General features: G+C 47.7%; 1 protein-coding gene across 10 annotated transcripts in view; it reads left to right on the forward strand.

Annotated features, from left to right (window-relative positions):
• TACC2 (transforming acidic coiled-coil containing protein 2) overlaps window positions 1-18,579 on the forward strand; it is a 206,163-nt gene that overhangs the window by 151,987 nt on the left and 35,597 nt on the right. For 6 of the 10 annotated variants that reach the window (XM_033943065.1, XM_033943059.1, XM_033943063.1 and 3 more), the window contains 2 exons: window positions 8,561-8,650; window positions 17,164-17,310. In XM_033943065.1, coding sequence (XP_033798956.1) covers window positions 8,561-8,650; window positions 17,164-17,310 — 237 coding nt within the window. The remainder of the gene's footprint in view (window positions 1-8,560; window positions 8,651-17,163; window positions 17,311-18,579) is intronic. The other 4 variants (XM_033943068.1, XM_033943061.1, XM_033943064.1 and 1 more) reach the window with 2 other exon arrangements.

Consider the following 18,579-nt stretch of genomic DNA (forward strand, 5'->3'; position numbering starts at 1 on the left):
AATACTAAGCAATCAAGATCTCCATAATAACAATTCTAAAGATTGTTCTGCCCACATTAGTTGAGATAAAGCCAAAGATGGAACGTTAGGTTACCTAGAAAATCAAGAACAGAAAGCCAAGTGGAAGTAGTTTGCTTTTAATTGTGTCTTGAAATTCGCAAATGATTTTTATGAACAAAGATAAAAAGGCAGAGAATTCCAGAGAGTGGGAGCCGTGACAGAGAATGAAGAATTCCTTTGAAAATCAAAGAAGAGTTGTTGGAATGAGGGAATGACTAAGAACTGTTGTTGTGAAGATCGTAAAGTTTGTTGTGGTGAGTATGGAACCAGGAAACTATATAGAAAAGAAGGAAGCCCACTTGCTAGAATCTGATGAGAAAGAATATTATATTTCAATGGAATGCGATATGACACCGGGAGGATGTGTTCTGATTTTAGACGTGGTGTAACGTGCATTCAAGAGTGGTCCTAGGGGCAGGGGTGGGCTGGAGTCTGCTTTCTCTGAGATCTGTGTGTGCTTCTCTTCCTCCCTGTACCCTTCCATGATTTTCAAGAAACCTTAGAATGCAGAACATCTTCTCTCCTGATTGGAACTTTTCTTCCTTCTTCCCAGCGCCCCTATGAACTCTCCTCTTTCTTCCCACCCTCCTGTTGCCTACCTGTCTTCTTGCCCTTCCCATATCCCAGAGCTCCTCTGTCCTTTCTCTCCTCTTTCCCCCTTCCCATTGCCTCTCCTGGTGTCTTTCTCTCCTCCTTTATCCCTTCTTCCCCTACTGTCTCTTTATTTCTCTCACAGCATCAAACCACATTTGTATAGCATTTTTTGAGGACTCCAGACTTCCAGTCAGGGCCGGATTTAGATGAAAAGAGGCCCTAGGCTATTCCACTTATGAGGCCCTTTCACCTCCCATTTTTAAGTTTGTAAATTACATGAGAGATAATAAAATACATCATTACTGTGATATATATCAATATGTTAAACGAAACATGTTGTTATTGGTACTAACCTTTATAAAAAATGTGACACGGAGAATAAATAAAAAAAAGTCGAGAACACTTATTTGGACATTTATTCTCAGCACCATATATAGTACTTGTAACTATAACTAATCAAACATAACACACAGCATTGCCCCTTCCTATGTCCATAGTGCCCCCAGTGCGTCCTTTCTCACCTTACCCCCCCTCCGATGCCCGCCTGCCTTCCATCCCCCTTCCATTGAACACCCCCCCATGCCATCCTGCCTGCCTGCCCCCCACCCCCCCTCCGATGCCATTCTGGGACGCCCTGTCCTGACGGATCCACGTTTTGCCTCTCTCCCCGCGGGGCTGGGCTTTGCCCAGCTGTTTCTGGACTGACGTCTTTCACTCCCCGATACTCCTCCCAGGGCGAGAAAAAGAAAGGGAGAAGCCGAGTCGACGCCCCGTTGTGGCTGGAGCCGGTTCCGATCCCGAAGCGTAGAATTTCTCCTTATTTTTGGTTCAGTGTTTTAGTGTTCACTGTTTTTAGAATAGTGTAATTTTAATTTTGCTAACAATTTGAATGTAGGCCCCTCTTGATCTTGAAGCCCTAGGCTGAAGCCTAGTTAGCCTATAGGAAAATCCGGCCCTGCTTCCAGTCCTGTTGTTGTCTTGTTTCTAAATTAGAATTTGAATCTAGTTCCAAAGCAGTCGCTCTCCCAATGAATGAAAAGAGTGAGACCTGCTACTGAAGGTCATAGGAGAGCCTTGAGGGGAAATATCCCTTTTCCTGTCACTTTATTACCCTTTAGTTTTCAGTGGTTATATTTGATGTACAGTCTCACGTCTTAAATGAGATACATTTATAAACAAGATATGTTCTTATATACTAATGGTTCTATAAACTTCTTAAATGACTTTGGAGGGGGCTGTCCTGAGAAAGGGATGGGGATTTTAAGGGGTTTAGAGGGTGCAGATAAGTAGTATTGAAGAGGGGATGTTTGACTGGAGGGATTACGGTAGTACTTAGAGAGTATTCTTAGCATAACTGGAGGTCATAAGAGTGCAGGCCTCTAACTTAATTGTTTATTTTGGATTGGTAATACTAGAGGGATAGTGGTTTCTCCTTTGTAGGATGGGGGAAGGCATGAGGATATCTTTGGACTGGGGCTGGTTGGGATCTGCCTGCATTTCTTTGGTTCTACCATGATTTTTCCTATGGTATAAGGTTGGTGGTCTTTCTTGGTGGTCTGGTGGTTCTGGTGGTTCGGGTGGAGGTGGGAGGGTTGGGTGTATCCATATACAAACTTTTGACCAAAGGTTGTCTCACTGAAGTTTTTCTTTCCGTTTTGACATTTCTGTATTTTACAGTTTATTTGTTGGCAGACTTCTGTTATCTTGTCAATAAAAAATGTTGACCCATTAAAACAATCTCACACTATCAGGTCAAAGGAAGGTTACAGAACACAAGCTGCGTGTGTGTGCTTCAGAGTTGTGTTACAGGTTGCAGAAAAATTTCAATTAGGAGGCACAGGGGAAGTACTTGATGACTTTCCTTCTTGGTCAATACAAATCAAACACCGGCTCCGTTATTTTTCAGATCTCCCCTTAGTCAAGAGAACGTAAATCTCATATGAGGAGTCTTAAATGATTTATTGAATTTAGACTTCTTAGCTTCTTAACGCGGGGGGCATGAGCTGTTGGATTTAAGGGGGATTTCCTTGATACAGACCTTAGGGGCGAAACATAGGTCTACGTCAGAGTGCCTACCCCCACCCGCGTAGCTAAAGATGAGTATACCTATCTAATTTTCTAAAATATTTAAAAGTCATTGCTAAAAAAGATGTATAATAGAGGCCGATGACGACTATGGGTGCCAGTGCTCTGTATGATCTAAAAGTTTAGTGGCATACAGGGGGTACCGCTGAGGTCTGTAAGCTAAGAAGCTAAGAAGTCTAAATTCGATAAATCATTTAAGACTCCTCATATGAGATTTATGTTTCCCTCTTGGTGGCAGGAGTTCATTGGAGAGGGACTCATGCTGCTCTCTCCAATTCGTCTGGTTCTTCAACCTGCCAGTATCGCCTGAAGCTGTTTGATTGCAGAGTGTAAACAGCTGTTCGTACGTGAGAATGAAATTAGGGATTCATCTTTTACACAAAAGTTTGTGTCTTGGATATTGAAGTCACACCAGAATTGAGAGTATTGTTACTTGTTGCTTCTGTGTTTGGTATCAGTGGATGGTTTCTAGAACTTTCTGGGAACTTTCCTGGAAAGACCTCTATGGGTATCTCAGTTCAATTTTCTGCTGTTAATTAGAATTCTAGTGCAATGTGTCTAGTGGTCTTGAATGCTAGGGTTATGCATCTGAACCCGCAAGTTGCTTGCAGAGTGCTGTCAATCATCTTTTGATCTCCGCCTCCTTCCCAGGAAGCTGATCCTGCCCCCTCAGTTTTTTTTTCTGCACTAAGGTTGCTCAGAAGTGTTTCTGCTCTGCGGTTTTATTGTTTTGAGTATTTTTTCTAAGTGTTTGGTTGGAGGCTTGGTGCCCAGAGGTTCCCACTTTTTGGGACCTCTGCCAGGGAGAAGATACAGATATATGCTCGTAAAGTGCCATTCATTCTCTGGATGCTCTGCGGAAGTTTGCTGTTATCAGGATCAGCCCTTGGAGCCACCTAGCTGGCCAGCCTGCTTTTGTATTTTTTGGAGCTCAGCGGCTGTCCCCTGTGTAGCCAATCACATCCCTGATTTATCAGGAGCTTGAGCGCAGGCTGTATGGCCGGGTTTAAATATATCCTCTCCCCCTTCACAATGCGAGTGAAATTTAACAGTTTCTGCAGCCAGATTCAAGGTCTCCCACCTCTAAAACCCCTTTCCCTGCAATATTTCTACTTCAGGGAAGTCCCCATTGGCCATTTTTGATGTGATTTTACTGGCAACTGCCATCTTGGATTTGAAATGATCTTTTTTTCTAAAGCCTCCATCTGCATCAAAATCCCTCAATTTTATTTAAAATCAACAAGGATAATAATAATAATAATAATTTTATTCTTATATACCGCCATACCCGGAGAGTTCTAGGCGGTTTACATCAGGCCTTCCTACCCCTATATCATGCCAGGTTTGCACTGGCCGGCCGGCTGAGGAGGGTCCTTGTCCTGCATGCGATGGAGTACGAGGGGAGGGGCGGGAGCCTTAGGCTTAGCCTCTTCTATGTTCTCCAAGGCTGGGGATCCACAGGAGGCAAATTCTTGAGGGAACAGACCCTTTTCAGAGCCCTCTGAAAGTGTATTGGCCAAGTGCAGTTGTGCAGTGGCTGTGGAATCCAGAAGGACTGGCTGGGGGTCCATGCTGGGGTTCTTGAGACTCCCAGTTCAAGGCTTCACCTCAGATTTTGTGAGCCTTAAGTGGAATGCCTATTTGAACTGCTGAGGGTCCTCAGCATCAGTGTTCATCGTGATGAAGGTGGTGGTACAGGGGAACTCTCCTCAGCATGTGCCCCGATCAGATGAGGATACAGAGCTGGATCAGTTATCAAAGAGTTTTGCGTATCGGATCACCTTTTTGTTCTGACCAGTCATACCAAGAAAGGGAGGTCGGCATCTAAATCCTCAATTTCAAGATGGATTAAAATGGCCATTTCCTCTGCATATGTGGGCTGTGGTAAGCAGCTGCCGATCGCATTGAAAGCAAGTAATCGTGCTCAACTCCACTAGAGGAGTTGCTACCTCATGGACAGAGACTCAGACGGTTTCGCCTCAGGAAATCTGTAGAGCAGCTGCTTGGTCTACATTTCATACCTTTACCAGGTTCTATAGGGTGGACGTAGCAGCCAGGAAAGATTCCGTTTTTGAGTCTTCCATTTTGAAAGCAGCTCAGTGGGCCCACCCTAGACTCTGGGAACTGCTTTGGTATGTCCTTAGCATTCAGGACCATTAGACACATTGCACTAGAAAGAAAGATTAGGTTCTTACCTCAGTAATCTTCTTTTAAGTCTCTGCTTGATAGCAAGACATGCGAGTAGCTATGAGCTCCATGTTTTTGTATCTGGTTTAAACTGTTACTTGAATGTTATCATGTTAATTGGTCATTCTTGTTACAGAGCAAAACAGAATTGTAATGTTGGGGATTTTTCCATTTCCCTCACCTTCCCCCCTCCCCCTCCACACATGTTTCCTAACAAATTTTTGTAGTTCTTCCCTTTTTTCCTTCTCAATTCTTTCACGTTGTATATCTAATTTTCTCTTAATCCATTTCTTTTATAAGCAGTATATCAAAGTTTAATAAACTTTAAACTTGCTACTTGACTGTTTTTGTACAAACTGAGGGGGCAGGAGCAGCTCCCTGGGAAGGAGGCAACTTGAGGATTCAGATGCATAACCTTAGCATTCAGGACCACTAGACACATCTATAAGAAAGAAGATTATCGAGGTATTGTTTTATTTGTATTTCATTAATTTGTATGATTTGATTGTGATAATGTTAAGTTTATTTTATGATGTTTCACATATGGACAATATACTTAGTTTGCACTGTGATCCACCTCATACTTAAATGGACTATGAAAGTCAAATGAAGTTAAATAAGAAACTTATAAAAGCATGCGCTTGGTAGATAATATTCAGGTGATACTGTGAAAATTAACTGCTGTGAATTTTATATACAAGTAGAGAGGGGGCATACGCAACTGAATATTGAATGCATGCGTGCAGTTTTCCTCTGAATTGGGCCATCCAAAGTCTGGGCTGCACAATTGCTATTACCCGGGTAAATGGATGAGCCAGTGGTGTGGGACAGTGTGAAAAGCCCTCCCTCTGGGAGTGTACGGCAAAAATATTCCGGATAGAGGCAACAGACGGAACAGTAAAACTATTCAAACAGTGAATGTCATGAAGTCAGCTACTTCCTGTCAACACTGTACACTAGAGAGTTGTGCGGGGACAGAAATCCCACCCGTCCCCGCCAGGATCCTCTCCGTCCCCACCCATCCCCGCCAGGATCCTCTCCGTCCCCGCCAGGATCCTCTCCGTCCCCGCCAGGATCCTCTCCGTCCCCGCCAGGATCCTCTCCGTCCCCACCCATCCCCGCCAGGATCCTCTCCGTCCCCGCCAGGATCCTCTCCGTCCCCGCCAGGATCCTCTCCGTCCCCACCCATCCCTGCCAGGATCCTCTCCATCCCCGCCAGGATCCTCTCCGTCCCCGCCAGGATCCTCTCCGTCCCCGCCAGGATCCTCTCCGTCCCCACCCATCCCCGCCAGGATCCTCTCCGTCCCCGCCAGGATCCTCTCCGTCCCCGCCAGGATCCTCTCCGTCCCCACCCATCCCCGCCAGGATCCTCTCCGTCCCCGCCAGGATCCTCTCCGTCCCCGCCAGGATCCTCTCCGTCCCCACCCATCCCTGCCAGGATCCTCTCCATCCCCGCCAGGATCCTCTCCGTCCCCGCCAGGATCCTCTCCGTCCCCGCCAGGATCCTCTCCGTCCCCCCCCGTCCCCGCCAGGATCCTCTCCGTCCCCGCCAGGATCCTCTCCGTCCCCGCCAGGATCCTCTCCGTCCCCACCCATCCCCGCCAGGATCCTCTCCGTCCCCGCCAGGATCCTCTCCGTCCCCGCCAGGATCCTCTCCGTCCCCACCCATCCCTGCCAGGATCCTCTCCATCCCCGCCAGGATCCTCTCCGTCCCCCGCCAGGATCCTCTCCGTCCCCGCCAGGATCCTCTCCGTCCCCACCCATCCCCGCCAGGATCCTCTCCGTCCCCGCCAGGATCCTCTCCGTCCCCGCCAGGATCCTCTCCGTCCCCACCCATCCCTGCCAGGATCCTCTCCATCCCCGCCAGGATCCTCTCCGTCCCCGCCAGGATCCTCTCCGTCCCCGCCAGGATCCTCTCCGTCCCCACCCATCCCTGCCAGGATCCTCTCCATCCCCGCCAGGATCCTCTCCGTCCCCGCCAGGATCCTCTCCGTCCCCACCCATCCCTGCCAGGATCCTCTCCATCCCCGCCAGGATCCTCTCCGTCCCCGCCAGGATCCTCTCCGTCCCCGCCAGGATCCTCTCCGTCCCCACCCATCCCTGCCAGGATCCTCTCCATCCCCGCCAGGATCCTCTCTGTCCCCGCCAGGATCCTCTCCGTCCCCGCCAGGATCCTCTCCGTCCCCACCCATCCCTGCCAGGATCCTCTCCATCCCCGCCAGGATCCTCTCCGTCCCCGCCAGGATCCTCTCCGTCCCCGCCAGGATCCTCTCCGTCCCCACCCGTCCCTGCCAGGATCCTCTCCATCCCCGCCAGGATCCTCTCCGTCCCCACCCATCCCCGCCAGGATCCTCTCCGTCCCCGCCAGGATCCTCTCCGTCCCCACCCATCCCTGCCAGGATCCTCTCCGTCCCCGCCAGGATCCTCTCCGTCCCCACCCATCCCTGCCAGGATCCTCTCCATCCCCGCCAGGATCCTCTCCGTCCCCGCCAGGATCCTCTCCGTCCCCGCCAGGCTCCTCTCCGTCCCCACCCATCCCTGCCAGGATCCTCTCCATCCCCGCCAGGATCCTCTCCGTCCCCGCCAGGATCCTCTCCGTCCCCACCCATCCCTGCCAGGATCCTCTCCATCCCCGCCAGGATCCTCTCCGTCCCCGCCAGGATCCTCTCCGTCCCCGCCAGGATCCTCTCCGTCCCCACCCATCCCTGCCAGGATCCTCTCCATCCCCGCCAGGATCCTCTCCGTCCCCACCCATCCCCGCCAGGATCCTCTCCGTCCCCGCCAGGATCCTCTCCGTCCCCACCCATCCCTGCCAGGATCCTCTCCGTCCCCGCCAGGATCCTCTCCGTCCCCACCCATCCCTGCCAGGATCCTCTCCATCCCCGCCAGGATCCTCTCCGTCCCCGCCAGGATCCTCTCCGTCCCCGCCAGGATCCTCTCCGTCCCCACCCATCCCTGCCAGGATCCTCTCCGTCCCCGCCCATCCCCGCAAGGAATTACCTCCATCCCTACCCATCCCCATAAAAAGCAGCAATTACTTCTGACAGGATCATCAATTCCACAGTTTCTTTTGTGTTTACACTGCTTGGGAGTCCCGTTGGCTAGAGGGGGGTCCCCGTGGGAGTCCCATGGGCCAGAGGGGGGTCCCCGTGGGAGTCCCGTGGGTTAGGGGGGATTCCTGTGGGACCCCCACGGGATTCTCGCGATCCCCGTTCCCGTGCAGACCTCTACTGTACACATTACATCTTTAATAGAAACACAGGGTGTAAGCAGAGGTGCAACAGATGACGTAGTCATCCTTATTTTATAAATCCTGTTACTCTAACTTAAGGAAAATTGTACCATTTTGGCTAATATAGTGAGGGCTAATGCCCTTTCAAAATTTATTGCTGAACTTTTTTTGGTACTTTGTTGAATTATTTTTGCAATTTTAGATTTAGTTTATAGGCCTTAAGGAAAATTGCACATAAAATCAGAAGGGGGGCATTAAAATATGTCAATTAATATGTTGCATGAGAAACCCCTTTAGCCGTGTGTCACACTCACTGGCCTCGAGTTACCTGATTCCCCTCTGTTCGCCCAGTGATTTTCACCTTTTCTTGTTTTCTCTGTGGATGGCTCTGTGATCTCTAAGGAGGAACTGGAGTTTGCTGCCATGAGCATGGAGGCACTGAGGCTAGCCAGTGACATTTCTGGGTCCTCCCACGTCTCCTCAAGCGCACAGGTATCCTCACGTGTTGGGACCACCTTGTGCATCCTGCATGTATGTGTGACGGAGATGCTGTTTTTATACACGAGCACACTACAGCTTCGCCTGTGTGTCTGTCTGACCCAGAGAGAGAAGAGATGACGGTGCTGCTTCGTGCACATGTGTGATGCACCCTCTTAGAAAGGCTGGCTTTCCTCTTTGCTTTCTAACAGTGGAATGATTTGTGCTGTGACTATGGTGAACTTTAATCAAGCTGCCTCACTGCACTGAGGGAAAAGTGCATGTTGCTGGAGGGTGGTAATTGGGATAGAGTGTGGCAGTGTGAGGGGCACTAAATCTCACGGTGTAGTGCCAGGCCTCAGTTTCAGCAGCCTTTAGGCTGTTTAAGGCTGAGCATGGGTAATTGGACGCCAGCGCACTCATAAAGCTGCAGTTGCCAATTAAGCTGCTAGCTTTCACTCAAGGTGTGCATAATAACAAAAACATGGAAATGACACATAACGCAAGGTTATCAAAATAATTATTTATTGCTTTTATTTTTCCATCATGGACCTCAAAAGGCTAGTTGCGTTAGTGGGAGGTCGTTATAGTTGCCAAAATGCTGGCTTTCTAATAACGATCTCAACCCGATACTTCGAAGCTCCCCAATATATACCTTCAGTCCAGTTTGACATCATTGGCCGTCAGCCAATCAACTAACAGAGGCTGTACTTAAATTTAGACAAAGACCTTCTTTTTAACATGGAATAAAAGTTCCAGAAATCATAATTTTTTTTGTTTACATTCATCCTTGAATATACATTAACATTTTATAACATATTCAATATTCTTTTTGTCCTTCTTAAAACTTATTTCAGACAGTTTGTCTATGTATCAGGCAAGCTGCTGAAATGTTCTCAGCCTTATCCTGGAGGAGGGGTACTCCCTCCTCCTGCTTTGAACAACTGACAGTTTCAAATTACACTGATACTCACACAGAAGCATTTCTAAGAGTTGGCTTCATGTGCCCCCCCTTCCTATGCTAGAGACTGCTACAGGTCTCTGATTCTAACTTAACCATTTCCAGATGCTGTGTTCAGGATATTTCCTTAGTGTTCTTTCTATAAACCATTTCATTTTTAGTACATCTTCTTTCATATATATTTTTCATATATCCATTCATTTGTCCGTTCGGTCGGGGCCCCTTCCTTCATCCATCCATACCATATATTTCATTCATATTTAATACATGTTATATCTCAGTTTGGAATATGTAATCTAATATGCTCTTTCTAATCAGCCTAAGGCACATCTGGTATCAATTAGAACCACGAGACTAAAAGCGGGAAAAACCTGAACAAAGACTAGGGATATAGGCTGAACACAAAATGGAGTAAAGCCAAGCAGAAGACACAGAAAACCAGAGATGGAGTTCATGTATATCCTGATTTCCTCTATGAACTAGCTTAATAGCAAAGTACATAAAAAGAATATTATTATGCTTTTCCTTAATATTAATCTGTAGTGTGTTTTTCTGGCCTTGGCTACATCCATATTCAGATTTTTATTCACCAACTTTTCGTATGCTTCTATTGGGCGTGGCCTTAACTAACACATATGCTTGTATCTAACTAGAGTTACCCAGAATCATACGAAAAGCAGGCATTTTGTAGAAAAACTCCACAAAATACTGCACTATCATGTCCTGACATTCATTCCATTACCGTCCCATAGACATCGCCCCCTACTGGCCATGAGCCATTATTCCTCAAGGCCCACTTTCAATAGGCAAATACATCCCCCAAATAGCCTAAAATGTCCAAACTCGCCATCTTCAAACACTTTTCTATGCTGTTTGTCAGTAGTTTGTCTAAATTTCCAGGGGGGTGTTGGAAGTGTGTTTTGGGCGGGACTAGGGCAGACTTATGACTGGATGTTTTGCAATGATAATCAAAGATTTTACCAAACGTCCAGGGCACAGTAGGACGTTTGGGGCTAGACCTGTTTTAAGAACAATTTTTTTACATAAACACTGGAGTCTGTACATTAAGTGATCAATCCGTGCAGAGTGTCAATCGCATCTTTCAGCTCCTCCTCCTTCACCAGTGCCCTCTCCAGTTTTTACTTTCTACAAGTGAACTGAGAAGTTGTGTTCTGATCTGCTCTGTTCAGTTTTTATTATTTTGGGGTATTTTTCTTCTATTTTGGGAGGTTTTGATGCCAAGAGGACTTTATTTTGGGGGTTACTCTGCCTGGGAGATAACGCAGACTCTACAAAGGCAGTGTGATGACGTGACCAGGCCGAGTGGTATCACCTGTCACATATACACTCCCGGGTACTCTCTGGTCTACCAGTCTCCAGGTTTTTTATCAAGACAAACATAACAGGGTTAAGCAGTTATTACAACATACTCTTAACACATGTGACCAGGACTTTCCTGACACCTTATAATTATCCCAAGGTCCCCCCTGGACTCTGCGTTCTTCCTTGGCCCTAACTGGCCCTCTGGATCTTCATCTGGGTCCTCCCTGACCCTCATTAGCCTTCCAGTCATCAGACAGTTCCCGGTGCCAATACTGGTCTCTCTGCTGGTCGCCACCATCTCAGTCGGTCCCTCCACCAGTTGCTCCCAGACCTTTAGCCAATGGCCCCCAAGTCAATCATGCTACTCTACCTGGGGTCTTCTGACGGTCTCCCAGTGTCATTACCAGTCTCTCCACTGGTTGCCACCAGTCCTGCCGGGCCCTCTGCCAGTTAGACGTCAGCCCTTCCCCTCAGCTTCAGCCTCCTCCATCAAGCACATCCACATCTCTTCCAGCTGCTTGTGGGACCACCACCAGTTCCCTACTCCCTGGCCTCTTGGGTCCCCATGGGTCTTGGGTTCTTCACTGATTCCACCACTGGTTGTCAAGTTTGAGTCCCTCCTGGACTCCAGGCTCTACTGGGCCCTCTAGCTACTTTATCTTCCAGACCTCTCTGCCAGTGTATAGGTCCCCGTGGATCCTCCCACCACAGACTTCCTTCATAAAGGGCCAGATCTCTCTCCTGCACCAGTCATCCCTGTCGAGACTGGTCAGCCTGGCCAGTACTCTGTTGCACCAGGCCCCCTGTCAGCAGTGGCCTTCAGGGGCTTACTGGGATTTAGGACAGCATTCCTCTTTTCAAAGGAGCTCCTTGCTTTCTGAGCTCTCTGTGCTGGGAGCTGTTCTTTTCAGCACTACATTCCACTCAGGGTGAGTGGACAGCTCCCAGCAGCACTTACAGCTCTACGTAGATTATCTTTTTTCTCAGGTTCAATGAGCTCCACTTCTAGGTCTCCATCCTCTGGCCGGTGACAGGTACTCCACCCTATCACAGGCAGGTTGCAGCTCACAGGGTAATTCCCAAGTGTACCTGTACAGCCAGCCTGCTTTGTGCTTCTTTGAGGTCCAGGCTCCGTTCCCTTGGGAGCCAGTTCACCTGCTGATTTATCAGAGGTTTGAGCGCAGACTGCGGTCCTTTGGGTTTCAGGGAGCTGACTGTGTTTTTATCTCCCCCTGTTATGCCACAAGGGTCTGTGGAGGTGGAGTCCTCAGTGAGCGTCTATCCAACTGGCAGCCCAAAGATCTCCAGTTGTGGACTGTTTCGTACAAGGATCTGAGGCAGAAAGTCCTACCCATTCAGTCAGGCTGCAGCAAAGCCTAGTGAGTATAGCCCATTATTCCCTATGGGAAAAATCAGGGGAAGGGGTCTGAAAAAGTTGATTTTAAGGGTTTCTGAGGCCAGTTAGGGTCCTCTACCTCCAAAACCCTTGTCCCTGAGTTTTTTAAACTTCAGGGGAGCCCCCCATAGGCTCCTTTTGGCACAAATTCGCTGGCGGAGGCCATCTTGAATTTTAAACAATATTTTTTTCTAAAGCTTCCTTCTGCCTAAAAACACCTCAGTTTGGCTCAAAATTGACTGGGATGGGCTCAGGCTGTTCTGCCCCTATATCATGCCAGTTTTGCACTGGATGGTTGGCTGAGGAGCATCCCTGTACCGCATGCCAAGGGGCATGTGAGGGAGGAGCGGGAGCCTCAGATTTAGCCTCCTCTGAGTCCTCTAGAACTGGGGAACTGCAGGGGGTCTGAGTGGTAGGAAGAAAATGCCTCCCAGAGGCCCCAAATAGCAAAGGCATGAAATGCAAGTGTGTAAATGCGGCAGAGCCCAAGAGAAGCCAGCCTGAGGTCCTGCAGGGGTCTACAGGGCCACCTGTGAATCACCCGTGGAAAGTTTATTTGATGGGTCCTGGGTGCGCTGACAGTGAGCCAGGGAGAGATCCCTTTTCCCTGCTCTGGAGAAAGCTGGCGGAACAGGACTGGGAGGATTGGAGGTCAGACTCCATGCCTTTATTATCCCAGGGGCTCAGCTGCTTTCCTGGAGGATTCCATTTCTCTGTCAAGGATCAGGAATCAAGAGGTGATAGTTGCACTCAACCATGGAGATGATCCATCGGTGCAGCGTCTTTTCAAGTCGGCTGCTGTCCCATATGTTATTACGGATGTGCACAAGGAGTTGAAGTTGGAGCCCCAACAGTGCATGGTCATAAGTGGCCCAAAGGCTCAGACCACCTTTTTTCCTGCATATCTAGACATCATCTTGCTGGTCACTGAGCAATGGGAGACTCCGGAAGACTCCCTAAAGGTGGCAAAAACTATGTTTAAACTCTACCTTATGGCTCCAGAATTTCAGCAGCTGTTTAGTCAGCCGAAGGTGGATTCCATGGTGGCTCAAGTAATTAAAGGTACCTCCCTTCCTAGTGAGTAAGGAGTGATGCTAAAGGATCCACAAGATTGCAAGGTAGACATGGTTCTTAAGAGACAATTTGGGGATCAAAGCTGCAGCGTCAGCCTTGTTTGTGGAACATGCCTGTCACAACAGGGGGAACCTCCAGGTCGGCTTATAATCTAAAACAGGTTGTAAATAATAAAACCAACATAAAAACGTGAAATTAAGATTTAGGGGGCAGAACTACAAAAAATAATAGAAAAGTAAGGGAGGGAAATAACATTGGGAGATTTCTTCTGATTTTCATGAGACCCATTAAACATGAGAGAAAAGCGAGTGGATTATCATCAGAGTCATAAGCAAGGTGTCAGCATATGCCCAAGGGATGCTCTGGATCAGGCAATGGACGGGCAATTCAGCCTCCAAAGCCACCTTAAGAAGACTGCCCTTCAAAGGGCAGATGCTAGTTGGTAAAGGCTTAGATGACCTTATGGCCAGACAGCAGACCTCGCTAACCCGCTGGGGGAGACCGAGGCAATTTTCATTCCTGCCAGTGCTAGGCAGATTCCTCTGCACAGAGACCTTATCAGGGATCCAGACAGAGATTTGGCAATTCCAGATGCCAGCAACCCATAGGGTCTTGTGTCAGCACAACCTTCAAGAAGTCATGAAGACGCCAGATCAGCAGCCGAACTCCCAAACGTTGGTGGGAGGCTGTCGGCATTTTGGAGGGAATGGAAGAAAATTTCCTTGGACCGCTGAGCGTCACAAGATTGAGTTCTATCACCTTTCTTAGTTCAGATCTCTTCATTGACTATCTAGCCAGACGGCTGGAAAAGAGGCCAGAGTCCAAGTGACAGTGCAAAAGCTATTGGACATTCAAGCTACAGAACCAGTTCCCGAGGAAAAATCCTAAGAACTTAAGAATTGCCATACAAGAATGTTCATGCCGCAGCCCCTCAGTATCTGTCCTCTCTTATCTCTCCTTTACACCTCCCAGAGAAGGCTGTTCCTCAGATAAGCTGCTTTTATCTTTACCCTTCTCCTTCACTGCCAATTGCAGACTTTGTTCCTTTCATCTAGCTGCCCCCTAAGCCTGGAATAAACTACCTGAGTTTGTCCGCCAAGCTCCTTCCCTTCCCTTGTTTAAAAGCAGACTGAAAACCCACCTTTTTTATTTAGCCTTCAATGCATAATCCTACTCCCCCCCCTTCCCACTGCTCTCCACCCTAGCCACTCTATCCCCCATTGTGGCATCCTGTTTGACTGTGTTGTCAGTTTAGATTGTAAGCTCCTTTGAGTGGGGACTGTCTCCTTTGTGTCTCTGTACAGTGCTACGTACGTGTGGTAGCACTCTAGAAATAATAATTAGTATAAATAGTGTCCCATATATGGCAATCCGGTTTAGGATGGGAAGGAAAGGGCTTTGATGGAAACTCCCGTAACTTGGAACATCAGGACGATGCCTGCCAGATATTTATAGGCTCTGTCCCACAAATGACAAGATGATTTGGATAGGCTGGAGAGAACTTTGATTGCAACCCCAGTAGTTGGAACTTAAGGAGAGTGCCAGGTGGACTTTTATGGTTTGTGTCCCAGAAATGCCAAAGAAAGACAGTGATCAAGGATTTTATACTGTCTCACATTCACTGTTGGTTTAATCAGGAATAGAAAATGAATGTGATTGGGCAATTGAATGAATTGTTCAGGCCTTTATCTGCCACAAGTCCAGGACAAATATCAGGAAGTTCTGCTTCACGCAATGAGTGGTGGATACCTGGAATGTCCTCCCTGAGGAATTTGTTGCGGAATCAACCGTTCTAGGATTTAAAAGCAAACTAGATGCACATCTCCTTACGAGAGGCATAGAGGGTACGCCAGATGTACACCTGGCTGGGCGACCGCGTGTGCGGATCGCTGGACTTGATGGACTGAAGGTCTGATCCGGAGATGGCAGTTCTTATAATCTCTAAAAGACCAACAGTAGTGGAAAAGGGTAAGGTGGTGTTTATAAGATTCTCTGTGAGGTTTCTTACATCACTTCTCCCTCAGGAGTGTCATCTCTGTTTCAGATCTTGTGTCATCTGTTAAAACGCACGTGGCTACTGTAAGCTTTCTGAAATTATCCGGGATAGAGGTTTTTGGCCAGGGGAAACGCCTGGTTTTTCAGAAGATCTGCATGGTGGGTCATAAATGTATTGTGCAGGATGTTCCTCTGAGTTTTTGGCATTGGAGGAACCAACTTCATTGCTTGGGGATGTCCATAGGACTTACCCACCTTTTCTTGCAGACATGGGCCCCGTATCTACAGTCTATCTCCCCCAGAGCTCACAGCTTGATTCTTAATGATTATTTCCCTTTTTATATGTTTTCTCTCTCATAGTTCCAGATCATCTTCCATATCGGGGGGTGGGATTGCTTTCTGTTATGCTGTACGGGTTACTTTCCCAGAGTGGAGCTGTGAGAATTCCAGCTCTACATGTTGTGTATGGTTTTTCTCATGTTTTTACTCCTTCAATAACTAAAGATGTGGGATAGAGTCAGCTCAGTACTGATCCTCGACACTCTCTATCCTCGGAGTGAATTTCATTTGTCTGTCTTTCAATCCAGAGCATCCTGTGGTTTCTTCAGTATACATATGGCCTTGCTGTGCTGTGTGATAATGTAATGTGCAATGTGGTGGTTTATTTAAGAGGAGTGCAAGTTCCACCAATATCTTTCCCCCCCCCATTTACCTGGTAGTTCTGTCCCTCACTGCCGTTCTTTCTGCAGACTGACTATGTTGGGAATATGCATGACAGGTGAATTCAAATGCCCCCCCCCCCCCACCTAAGCATACTCCAGCGCCTGGTGTGTAACTCTGAAGTGATTAGCATGTAGGATGGATATTGGAGGTAATTTTAGAAGCCTGCCCCCACAGAAATACGTGTAGATACCCCCAAACAGTTTTATAAGCACCTAAATACTCACTTTTACCTGTTTTCGCATGGGCAGAGCCGTTTTGGTTTGCTTGGACTCCTGATGCAGGTGAAAGAGCCAAATCAAGGCCCTTGTCAAGGTTACATCACCTCATTTGACTAGGATTGACATTGGACCACCTGGATTTAGTTTTGCTTGATCATTCTCACGGTTTCTTTATCAGTCTGCATATCCAATACAATATCTTTAGTAATAGCTGGACCATCAGTTATATACTTCCGTTCTGAAGGCACACTAAAGCTGTTCTAGCTCTGTTTTTAAGTTGTTCCCAGGATCGATGACCATTTTTGAATAGTAAACCCAATTTCAGAAGGGTTAAAGGGGTTCAGGGGTGCGTTCTTCCTCAGGGTGCTGGCACCACTCCTGCTCTCCGCCCCCTGCTCCGCACACCCCTTCCCTTCCCCCTCTCCCGTAGCCACATCGCTTCTGGAAGCCATGCTTAGGAAGTCATGTCAGAGAGAGCGCCGAAGATAAAAAGGTACGGGGAAGGGGCGCACACACATGTGGCGAGGGCGTCACTGCCCCGAGCACAGCTCACCCCCGCTACGCCACTGACTGGGTTGAAGGACCTTACTGGACCAATCTCTTTTTAGTTCTGTAATTCATCAATTCTTGAGCACTAACTAACTAAAGGGCTTATAGTGCAGGGTCTGGTGCAGTGTGACATAAACCAAAGGGACAACAGCCAGTTCCGGAGAACGGTGCACTGGAGTGTGACATTCTAACACAAGAGGTTTCTGACGCTGTCATTGTAAAGTTGCTTTTCTTCCCTTCATGTGTGGAGTTTAACGTCCTCTTCTTTTGTCTTTCTTTGTCTTCTCAGCGAGAAGTCCGGGCAGCAGTGGCAGAGATGCCCCTCTCTCATATGGCGTTGTACCCCCAGACGGTTGCCTTGGAGACCAACAGCGCTGGATTTCTCGCATACCAACAGCAGGGCTTGGAACAGACACTTCAGGTGGCTCAGGAAGAGGTGTGCTACTGAAGATAATCCAGACACATGGTGTACCAAGGGCGGGGCAGTGGGGTTGGTCCACCGTGGATACAGGCACGTTCTTGGCTCTGCCAGTCCCCTGTATGTCAACTTCATGTTCCAGTGCAGTGGACTGGTTGAGGCATCAGTAGGTGACGATGAGGAAATGTAGAAGAGACGGCAGCCCAGGGGGCAGATTGCAGTATGAGTAGGTGGCAGATAAAACTCTCTAGTTCTCCCTGCCTGCCGTACAGTTTTGAAAACCTGCTCCTCCTTCCTCTACCCCAGCTCCTGGATTTTGACCGATGGGGTCTTTGTCTTGAACTCACGACCCTTGTCTTGCTCCTATGACAGATGCCTGACTGGCAGGTCCCTCTCTAGTGCCCAGTGATGCAGGGGGAGGGGAGCACGTGCAGGTCTTTCCAAAGCTCTGGCCAGCCGTTGGGGTAGAGGGGGAATCGGAGTGAGGTATTCCTCAGTCCCCACCCACTGCCCTCCCTCTTGTCTCAGATCCATTCAAAGTTAGATATAATTGTGAAGAACATGGTATCGTGATCACAAGACCCTAAGCATTCCCTTACAATGAGTTTATATAGCAGAAATAAACTTCTCAAAAAAGGCTAACCAATACACAAGAAGATCTCTTTCTCCTAAAGTTGAATTAGGAGTAATGGACCATTCAGATACAGCACATGCTGAGGGTCCACTTAATAATGCAATCAACACAAGACTTTGGATAGACAGCACAAACACGGATGCAGAATGGAATGGATGGATTTTATCAACACAAAAACCAGGAGCCACCAGTACATTTACATTGATGCAAGATACCCCTAATGTAAAGGCTGCATTATCAACCTGGAAAAGAAGTCTGGTTAACTCTGATAAAATGATTTAATTTCTTTTTATTACTTTAAAACACATAACAGATTTATTTATCTTGCAAAAGCAATCTAAGCGGTTTCCAAAATTAAAATACACACAATACACAATGAGAATAAACACCAGCAAGCCACAAATGTAAAGCTAGCAAAATTACCTGCTAACCCACAGCTAAAATATCTGTGTCCTCTCCATGCCAATCTCTGGAAGCAAAACAGAAAAGGCCTACTGAAAAAAATGTGCTTTACACAACTTCTTAAAACGGGCTCAGGACCGTTCCTCCTGCAATTTCACAAAACTGGGGCCTGATTAAAAAATGATTTTTTTTTGTGTTACCAAATTAGTAGAACTGACGGTTGGAAGCAAAAGCAAATCCTACCCACTCCA

Source organism: Geotrypetes seraphini, chromosome 4, assembly GCF_902459505.1.
Source record: "Geotrypetes seraphini chromosome 4, aGeoSer1.1, whole genome shotgun sequence".
In the NCBI taxonomy this organism is placed as follows: Eukaryota; Metazoa; Chordata; class Amphibia; order Gymnophiona; family Dermophiidae; genus Geotrypetes; species Geotrypetes seraphini.